We start from the raw sequence: 10,350 nt of genomic DNA on the forward strand, positions 1-10,350 counted from the left end.
TGTAACTGTTCTGTGCCTGTTCTGTGGGTAATGTTACCAAAACTAATCACACCTCTAAACTCTGCAGGTACCTCAAGTGTAGCTTCCAAGTATGAAGAGCTGGAATGCCTTTATGCTGCAGTTGGGAAGGTTATTTATGAAGGACTGACTAATTATGAAAAAGCCACCAATGCCAACCCTTCCCAGCTCTTTGGTAGGTGTCCCACATCCCTGGCAGCTCTGTGGCAATGCCCCTGAATGAGCAATGCCTTTGTCATGAGTTTGCTTTTCCATGAGGAAATTGCAAGCTGATCTGGTGCAGAGGAAGCTGTGGCAAGCATTTCAAGCTGACCTGAGGGATGAGCTTGGGATGTCATATCTGTGAAGAAAGGAAATGGAGGGGGGCTCATTGTGTTCCCTCTGCTCCCTGAGGTGACTTGAGAGCAATTTTTGGAGGTGGGTAGCTGTAGATCTGCTAGCTAGAAGCCTTTTGTATTCAAAGCAGGCAAAAGTTGCAGTATTGATATTAGCCAAAAAATAAAGTAAAAGTTCCTGGCAGCTTCTTTACATGGAAAAAAACCAAATCCTGCAGGTGCTCTGAGATACAACAGAGTAGTTCAAGGAATCTGTGTGGACTCTTACATGTTCCTGTCTTTCATTTTAATTTTTTTATGCCTCATTTATTAGCTGATTTAGACAGTATATTAAAATTTATGTATTTATGGATCTTACACTCTGAGTAATCAAGAAATTACAAAAATATTATTTTTTCTTAAGTGGCAAAATCTGAATTTCTAGCACAGACCATTCTGAAGAGCTGAAATGTTTTTCTATTCTTGTTTTTTGTACTTACTGAACTTCTAGACAACTTAGCTACATAATAGAATGACAATGATGTATTGGAATAATAGAGTTTGGCCCAGAACTGGTTGTGTTGGTAATACAGACCAGAAATTGTACAATGTTGGAAAACCTGCTGATTTAAATGGCAAATGTCCTTCACTGTTCTATTCTGTGAGCTGTGTACGTGGTTGTAATTTTGCCTTGGGAATTGCCTATTTGTCAGATGTCAGGATGTGCTTTACATCAAACTAACCATGAAAGATGTTTCTTACATTTGGTCCAGAGCTCCCTTAAAAGCAGCACCACAGTCAAGCTGTCAGGAGGTGCATTTTGTAGTAATTCTGTGGCTCAGAGGCTGAGCTTTGTGGGCCAAGTTTTGTGCCCATCTGATCAGAAAAAGAAATCAAAACTTGGGCAGGGGCCATTCAATGCCCAGAACTTGTTTCTGTAGATATATTGTGTAGGTAGGTTGAATTAGAAAGTTGCAGTAGGTTTTGTTTTAGTAGGTGTAATTGCACAGTGCTTTTTTTTTTTTTAAGAGTGAAGCACTCAACTTGAGTGAACTTCTTCAATATAAAGTTTCTAGATTAGAAAACCAAATTTACGATTCCTTAATTACTAAATCTGGGCCTGCTAATTTAAAAGGTTTTCTTCTTCTTGGTACTAAAATAAATGTGCAATATCAGGAGTAGTTACGTTTTTTTAAGGTCTTGGAGGGGAGTATTTGTTTTCAATCCCTTTCTTCCTGTCCTCCCTTTTCCCCCTTGCTATTCATCATACACTTATATACAAAACTTCAAAATATTTTGATTAGTGCAAAAGTAACCTTTTAGACTTAGTCTGTGGACTAAAGCTGAGACTGAAATTTTTTTCCAAATCTCTCCAGATTTCTAATGTTGATAATCTGGGTAGTCCTATCCTTCTTTCATGGCATCTCTACCTTACTCAGGTCATGCCCAAGAGAAGTTTTAATTCCTGAAGCCTTGTTTTTACCTGCAGGGACTCTGATGATTCTGAAATCTGCATGCAGCAACAACCCCAGCTACATTGACAGGCTGATCTCAGTTTTCATGAGATCCCTGCAGAAGATGGTGAGGGAACACCTGAACCCACAGGCGGCAGCAGGAACAGCAGAAGCAAATACAGGTATTACCTTATACAGTCTGTTAATGATTAGAAGTGTTATAAAGTATTAAAATACCTTCATCCTAAAGGGACTCAAATGACTTTGCAGGGTTTGTGTGCATTATTACTTGTTGAAAAACACTTCAGCCTTTGTGAGTAGTATTACTGACGTATTGAGAGCTAAAAAGGCACTTAGGAGTTCCAGTTACCTGCTTCATATATGAATTTCACTGTTAGCCCAACCTTTTCAGTGAAGGATTAGTGAAACATTCGTTGAGCTGCAACATAAATAGAAGTATTGAAATTCTTCAAGGCTTTAGAGTGTTCAGGGGAGAGGGGCTGAATTTTTTTGATTGCTCTATGCTTTCACTTTTTTATACTCCTTATTTTATAATATTGGAACAACTGTGTTTGACTTGTTGGAGTTGATGCTTTAGCTTTTAATCTTAAAATAGCATCTTTTTCAGTCAATATAATTCTGTCTGTTGTCAAATGAATTAGGTCATGAGTCATTGAAACAATCAGATGTTCTTGTAGAAGAAAATCCAGTGCTGGTAAAGGCCCCTGTAATTTACTAATGAATAAATTACTGAAGTAAACACTTTGAAAGAATTGCTGCTGTTACATTTCCAGCCCATACTTTAATTAGGTAAATGAGAACCTTGCAAATTTTATTAACACTGAGAAACAGTTGGAAAATTATTAAACTTCATAGATAAGCAAGTCAGGAAATTAGCTGAACAGAATTAGAGAATTAGCTGCATCACAGACAATTTCTTTCACAAAGTTAATTGTAGTGTTTCAGTATTAGGGGTCTGAAATACCTTTTACTAAAGATTTGCAGAAAGGAAAAAACAAGCTTGCCTTTAGGATTTTGAATGGATTTGGTTTTGAAAGGAGTCACAGAATCATAGAATGGTTTGGGTTAGAAGGAACCTTAAAGCTCATCTGATTCCAGCCCCTTGCCATGGGCAGCATGGACAGCTTCCATTAGAAGAGAGTTGCTAAAGCCCCATCCAACCTGGCCTTGGGTTCTGCCTTAGTTGTGTGGGAATGTAAAGTAGTAATTCTGAGCACATTATTTCTGGGGATGTATTTCCAGGCAATGGATGGTGTTGCTGATATTTTTAAAATCACAGCATCTTATCTGGAAATTTTTTTTCCGTGGTGTTTCATAGGTGTATACACAACTCCAATCCTTTTTTTGCATCCATAGCAGGTACAAGTGAACTGGTAATGCTGAGTCTGGATCTTGTGAAAACTCGCCTGGCTGTGATGAGCATGGAAATGAGGAAAAATTTTATACAAGCTATTCTAACATCTCTCATTGAAAAATCCACTGATGCCAAAATTCTTCGTGCAGTGGTTAAAATAGTGGAGGAGTGGGTGAAAAACAATTCCCCGATGGCAGCTAATCAGGTAGATTGAGTAGATGAAGTCATTGCTCTCAAATACTAAATAACTGTGATTAGCCACTATAATTCATCAGTTTTGACAATGAGGTTTGTAATGATCTGTTATATATGTTTAGATGCCCTTGATGATGTTTAGACTATTTTCATTCCCTGTGAAAATAGCTGCAGCTATAGATACGTGGCATTTTATAGGCTTATGTTTGGCGTTTGATCTCAAATGCTGTTTTGTGGAGAACATCCTTTAAAGTAAAAGTTTTAAAATATACTTCACATTAACCTGGATAGAAAGGCTCTGCAGGAGGAAGATGACTAATGCTGGTATAAATTGCGTTACTCTGTAACTTTTTGTGGCCTCCTCAATCTGCCATGTTTTAAGAGTTGAGCTCTTTACAGTCTAGTGCTGTACAAAAGGACCTACACTTTTATAAAAGACATCAGAATTTTTTAATCCCTGAACAACTTAAACTTATTTTTCGTCACAATTTTAAAATTTTCCAGCATATGTTAGAGGGATAAATGCTTGAGTTATTTTTCTTTTTAACAACTGTGACCTACCAAGCTCTTTTTCAGTACTTTAGAAGTGAAAGAGTCATGTAAAGAGTGGCTGAGTTGTAGTTTGAATGTGCTGGCTCTCTGCATGTTTTAAGATGAATTGACAAAATTAATCATGTCTTCTCTTACACAGACACCTACTCTCCGGGAGAAGTCCATTTTACTGGTGAAAATGATGACTTACATTGAAAAGCGTTTTCCAGAAGACCTTGAATTAAATGCTCAGTTCTTAGACCTTGTTAACTATGTCTATAGGTAATTACAGCAATTAATCATTTATTGCAGCTTATTGATTCATAATTTGTACCATATATGAACTTTATAACATGTCATTAATCTTTTTAGGTCTGAATTACAGGATATTTTTATTTATTTTTTTTCTTAAGTGCAAAATCAAATCACTTTACTGAGACCACAGTGCATATTTATGGAAGGCAACTTGAAAACAGAAGTTCCTTAGTGAGGATTTTTACTTTTGGCCCTGAATAGAATACCTCCACTCCAAATTCTTTCCCAAGATACCGAGGCATCCTTGTAGCTGACTGTATTCTCAACACTGTGGTTACAGCTGATATCTGTCTTTTCACATTCATAAGACATAGAAATTGTTTTTCCTTAAAACTTTATTATAAATTAGACTTTCAGGAGTGTTACTTTGCTAGGCAGACTTGCAGATTTTGAATCACAATGAAATAATTAAAATAGTCACCTTATCAACAAATGTCAGGTATTTAATGGTGTGCTACTGCTTTACATAATTTTGCAGTCACATTGCTTCTGAACTCTGCTGGTTCACTGTGCAAACTTCTGTGTGCCCATGGTGCTCAGAAAGTTTTGTCCATCAATTAAATTTGTCATTTCAAACACTGTACAGATGTGGCTCAGTGTTTCACAATTATAAGAATCTATCCTGAAGAGTACTTCTGATAGTTCTGGGGTGGTTTTACAACAAGCAGCAGTATTTTGTTTGCTGTTTCTCTCAAAAACTGCACCTGGATATTCTCCACAAGTGGGCTTTTACAGAATGTCACCTCTTTGTGTTTTTAGTGTTTTATACAAAACCTAAGAGTCTTCTCTTTCTAATGGCTCTGTTATTTCATCTTTATTTATTTTAGGGATGAGAATCTTTCTGGGAGTGAACTTACAGCTAAACTGGAGCCAGCATTTCTCTCTGGTTTGCGCTGTGCCCAGCCACTCATCCGAGCCAAATTCTTCGAGGTCTTTGACAATTCCATGAAACGTCGTGTTTATGAGCGCTTGCTTTATGTGACCTGTTCCCAAAACTGGGAAGCAATGGGAAATCACTTCTGGATAAAGCAGTGCATTGAGGTAGGGAAACTCCCTGTATCAGAAATGCAATTAGAAATATGTTTTATTCCTTATTTTTCCTCACTGGGTGTAAAAGCATTATGTGGTGTGTGTTTTGTGGTGTGTATTGTCTGTATCAAAGCTGAAAATACCAAATCTGCTGCCTCAGCTCCTGTGGTGCTTAAAAATATACAATAGCTAAACAGTGAAATGCTGATGCTTGAGAAGTGGCTTTAATATAAATGTTTAAAATCTATTTTCTCTGCCAAAAGCTTAATGACCAGGTTAATACTTAAGGAAAACAGTCTCTTATAATTGATAATGACTTTAAAACCACGACACTATGAAAAAAACCCAAGAATTGTTATTGGTGAGGATTTCAAGAAAACTATTAAAGCTGGAATGTCTCCTCTAACAGTATGACAGCTGTTAGGTGGGATTGTATTGAAATGAAATTGCATCTTTGCTTGGTTTATTTAAAAAAAAATGGGACAAACCCTTTTATTTTAACAATTTTCATCTTAGAGCATGAATTTGACTGTGAATATTCTTTTTAGTGTAACAGAGTCTGTATTTATTAGCAAATTGAGGGCACTTAGTACATGTATTAAACATGTATTAAAAAGTATAAAATACAGCCTTTAAGCCTTGGATATTCTATTAATAAATGTGATAAATAACCCTTAAAATTACTATTGCAACTTTAATCTTGTTTTTAAATATTAATCCATAGTGATGTTTTCTTTGAAGTAGTGCAGTAAAATGTATATTCTAAAACTCTTGTTACTTTTCCACGCGGTAGCTGCTGTTGGCCGTGTGTGAGAGGAACACCACGATTGGCACAAGCTGCCAGGGGGCCATGCTGCCCTCCATCACCAATGTCATCAACCTCGCTGACAGCCACGACAGGGCAGCCTTTGCCATGGTCACACATGTCAAGCAGGAGCCTCGGGAGAGGGAGAACAGCGAGTCCAAAGAGGAGGTAAGTGACTTGTGGAAAATGCAAGCTCCTTGATTCAGCTCTTCCTAGTTCCTCACCAGATAACTTTGGAGAATGTGTGATGAAGATGATGTGTGGAGATTGTGTGTCTTGTGTGGGTCTCTCAGAACTCCCATTCATTCATTTAGCCTCTACTTCAGCACTCTGAGCAATTACAGGTCTGAACCTGAAGAAGTAGCAGAAACAGTTAGGCCTGAAATAAATTGATGAGGAGGGTGTTTTCTATTGTGGCAAATAAGCAAAAGTACATAGAAGATGCCTATTTTTCCTTACTGAGTTGTTTACTTCTGTGTAGGATGTTGAAATAGACATTGAATTGGCTCCAGGAGATCAGACCAGCACTCCCAAAACAAAGGAACTTTCAGAGAAGGACATTGGCAACCAGCTGCACATGCTGACCAACCGGCACGACAAATTCCTCGACTCCCTTCGGGAAGTGAAGGTGGGTGCAGGCTGTTGGTGACAAACCACTTTAATCCCAAAACCTTCAAACTGATCTGAGGAGGTTTTTTTTTTTCCTTTTTTCTATCTCACACTTCTCACTTTTTAGCTGAGTTTTCTTATGTAGATATCTCAAATAATCTGTAATTTCTTATTTGCCTATGGTAAAAAATTCTTAAGCCTTCACTTCGTAGCTAGCTATTAGTTAGTTATCACTTTCCTACAAAATTAAATATCATCCTCCTTCACCATAAGTATATTTTAATAATTCAGTTTGAAACTAGTGATGACAAACAAAAAATGTGTATCTGCATCATATGATTAAATAATTTCTAAGAAAATAATTTAGCTGAAAGCTATGTTTAAATAGCACCACACTAACAACAGCTCTATCCAATTAACCTGATTATTCCTATTACCAAGATGATGATCATCATCTTTTTCCTTCTGTTCTTTTGATGTTTACAGTCAAGAATCAGAGTCTTGATCAATGTAAAAATAATATTAATTTCTTGTTGCAAGTCTATATTGCTAAAGGAAACATATTTTTATTGAAAGACATTAGTATTACTACTGAAACAACTGTATAACTGAGCTGTTTTGCCACAGGATTAATTGTATTTTCATATTTCTATACATCTGTCTGTTTCCAGACAGGAGCGTTGCTGAGTGCCTTTGTTCAGTTATGTCATATTTCTACACCTTTGGCAGAGAAGACTTGGATACAGCTATTTTCACGACTTTGGAAAATCTTGTCTGACAGACAGCAACATGTGAGAACCTCTCTCTCTCTCCCACTTGCAGATTCCTCTTTGTAAATGACTGCTGTTCCAGGAAAATGTATTTGTGTGGTGACTTTGTTCACTTGCTTTGAGATATTTGCCATTCTCAGACTGTTGAATGTTGTATACCTGTATCAATACATCTTTTGAAAGAAATAGGGCCTTTCATTTTACAAAGAGAAATGTACTTATTGAAAGGTTCCCTGTACCAAGGAGATTTTAAATCTGATTCCTTTTAAAGAGATCTCCCTTTAAAGAGATTTAAAATCTGATTTCTCTAATTGAAGAATCTGAATAGACAGATAATATTATGTTTTTTCTTCTAGGCTCTAGCAGGTGAGATAAGCCCTTTCTTGTGCAGTGGAAGCCATCAGGTGCAGAGAGATTGCCAGCCAAGTGCCCTGAACTGCTTTGTGGAAGCAATGTCACAGTGTGTTCCTCCCATTCCCATCAGACCTTGTGTCCTGAAATACTTGGGTAAAACTCACAACCTCTGGTTTCGTTCTACCCTGATGCTGGAACATCAAGCCTTTGAAAAAGGACTGAGTCTGCAGATTAAGCCTAAACAGACAACAGAATTTTATGAGCAGGAAAGCATAACTCCTCCTCAACAGGTAGTGCTATATTTCTTGTAATACCTTATGAAATATGAAGAGTAAAACCTAACACTGGCAGGTCCCCCACTAAAACATGTCCCCAGGTGTCACATTTTAAATGTACTTTAAATACCTCCAAGGGCAGTGACTCTAGCATTGCCCTGAGCAACCTGTTCCAGAGCTTTACAATATGTTCACTACAGACATTTTTCATCATATCAAATCTAAGAAACCTCCCCTGGTGCAACTTGAAGCTGTTTCCTCTTGTCCTGTTGTATTATTGACTTGTTGAAAAATTTTGCTTTCTATGATTCAATCTGTTGTGTTAGGGAAGACAGGCAAGAGTCAGTGTACAAGCCTTAGGATTTTTTTTGTCATGCAGTGTTGTTTTCAGTACTTGGTTGTTACTAATTTCTTGCCTTGTAGAGAAAGTTTTAATAAGTTCTGTAAGTAGTTCTCTATTCCACATTTCTCTCAGCTTGCCTCAGTGTAGAACATGGGGTTTGCTACCTACTATGCTTTATAAAGACAGCTTGACTGTGGAGAAATGTGTTCTTAACATTGTAGGAGATCCTGGATTCCCTTGCTGAGCTCTACTCTTTGTTGCAAGAAGAGGATATGTGGGCTGGGCTGTGGCAGAAACGCTGCAAATTCCCAGAGACAGCAACAGCCATTGCCTATGAACAGCATGGCTTTTTTGAACAGGTACAGTCTTGATTTTAGAAATTATCTCAGTAGTTCTACTGTCAGGATGAATATTCTGGTCAGCAAGAAAAAACTCTGAATATTGTTTACTTACTTCAGTCTTCTAAAGTGGAAAGTGCCATGGCTTCCCTACTGTCTACAGTACTAATTGGAGGCCATGTAATACTGAGGTAAGGTGAAATTTTTGTGCACACCCATCAGATTTCCATGACATTTAAATAATCTGCCAAATAATAGCTATATTCAGGAATTAATTTAACACACTTGACTTTTTTTCAAGTCTGTGAAGGTTTTCTTATCACTTGTTTTTAAAAATAAAAGAGTATTGAGTTATTGTGTATATAGCAGATGGAAACATGGAATGGTTGAATTTTCTTTAGGCACAAGAAACATATGAAAAAGCAATGGAGAAGGCTAAAAAAGAGCACGAACGGAGCAACGCTTCCCCTTCCATCTTCCCTGAGTACCAGCTCTGGGAGGACCACTGGATTCGGTAAGACTTGGAAGCTGATGTAGAAACAAGTATTTTACCCTGCAATAGAAGCAAAATACCCTGCTCTTGGTTTAAAGCATTAGTTATGAGGATAAACTTATCTCAGGCCTTAGCTCAGATACAGGGAAGACTTAAGGGAATAAAAAAAGCTATTTTGTATTCCCTTAACAGAGCCTCAGAAGTGATATGCCTGAATTGCTGTAAAAATCTGATTTGCTATTGGTGGAAACAGACTGGAGCTAAAATTTGTTTTTCCTTTTTAAAATGGTTGTTCTGGGAGACACAAAATGCAGCTCTTCCCTGTTCACAAATTTCTGTATTATAACTGATAATAAATAAATGAATAAATAAAAAGTCTTCCCATCTGGATAAAACTTCTGCAGTGCTTGCAAAGCTGTTTGTAGACAAACAAATATGCAGATAATATTCTGATACACAACATTTATTGCCACTTTTATTGGAGTTTTTTGGGTTTTTTTAATAACAAAATTGACATTGCATTTGATTTTCTTAGTTGCTCTAAAGAGTTGAACCAGTGGGAGCCTTTGACAGAATATGGCCAGTCCAAAGGTCACATAAATCCTTACCTGGTGTTGAAGTGTGCATGGAGGGTCTCAAACTGGATTGCTATGAAGGAGGCTCTGGTGCAGGTGAGTGAAGGCTTTTTGTGCTCATGTTTAGTTTAGCCTCATCCTGCCTGGTATCTTCATTCCAATTGTTTTAAGAACCATCCCATGTGATGGTGGTTATTGCTCTTGAGGCTGCTATAAAGTGTCAGGCTGCATGGACGTCTTGAGCTTCCTGGGGCCAATGGCAGACTTCTGTTGGAGTTGGTAGTAGATTGTCTGGAATATTTTAAGTGTTGTATATGGTGTCACTAATCTAAACAAGATGGAAAACATGGGGGTGTGGGGGGGATGTTTTGATTTGGTTTTTCTTTGGTTTGCTTTTTCTGTTTTGTTTTAATTTTAAGGAAAAAACTTTTCATGGTAGTTAGAGTTGCTCATCTGTGATGAGTTAATATAGAAACATGAACCAGATGTAAAAATGAAATCTAGAAGGTGAGAATACATCATCAAATCACAGGTGGAATGGAGCTTGCAGATCTTTC

At 37.4% G+C, this 10,350-nt stretch overlaps 1 protein-coding gene across 3 annotated transcripts in view; it reads left to right on the forward strand.

The window, feature by feature from the left end:
* TRRAP (transformation/transcription domain associated protein) overlaps nt 1-10,350 on the forward strand; it is a 75,309-nt gene that overhangs the window by 38,490 nt on the left and 26,469 nt on the right. For all 3 annotated transcript variants that reach the window (XM_086854795.1, XM_086854796.1, XM_086854798.1), the window contains exons 46-57: nt 68-193; nt 1,822-1,968; nt 3,164-3,366; nt 4,048-4,169; nt 5,030-5,243; nt 6,025-6,204; nt 6,518-6,664; nt 7,317-7,436; nt 7,772-8,059; nt 8,609-8,746; nt 9,127-9,239; nt 9,754-9,889. In XM_086854795.1, the coding sequence (XP_086710921.1) occupies nt 68-193; nt 1,822-1,968; nt 3,164-3,366; nt 4,048-4,169; nt 5,030-5,243; nt 6,025-6,204; nt 6,518-6,664; nt 7,317-7,436; nt 7,772-8,059; nt 8,609-8,746; nt 9,127-9,239; nt 9,754-9,889 (1,934 nt within the window). The remainder of the gene's footprint in view (nt 1-67; nt 194-1,821; nt 1,969-3,163; nt 3,367-4,047; nt 4,170-5,029; nt 5,244-6,024; nt 6,205-6,517; nt 6,665-7,316; nt 7,437-7,771; nt 8,060-8,608; nt 8,747-9,126; nt 9,240-9,753; nt 9,890-10,350) is intronic.

The sequence above is a fragment of the Cyanistes caeruleus genome, chromosome 17 (genome assembly GCF_971803275.1).
Source record: "Cyanistes caeruleus chromosome 17, bCyaCae1.hap1.1, whole genome shotgun sequence".
Lineage (NCBI taxonomy): Eukaryota > Metazoa > Chordata > Aves > Passeriformes > Paridae > Cyanistes > Cyanistes caeruleus.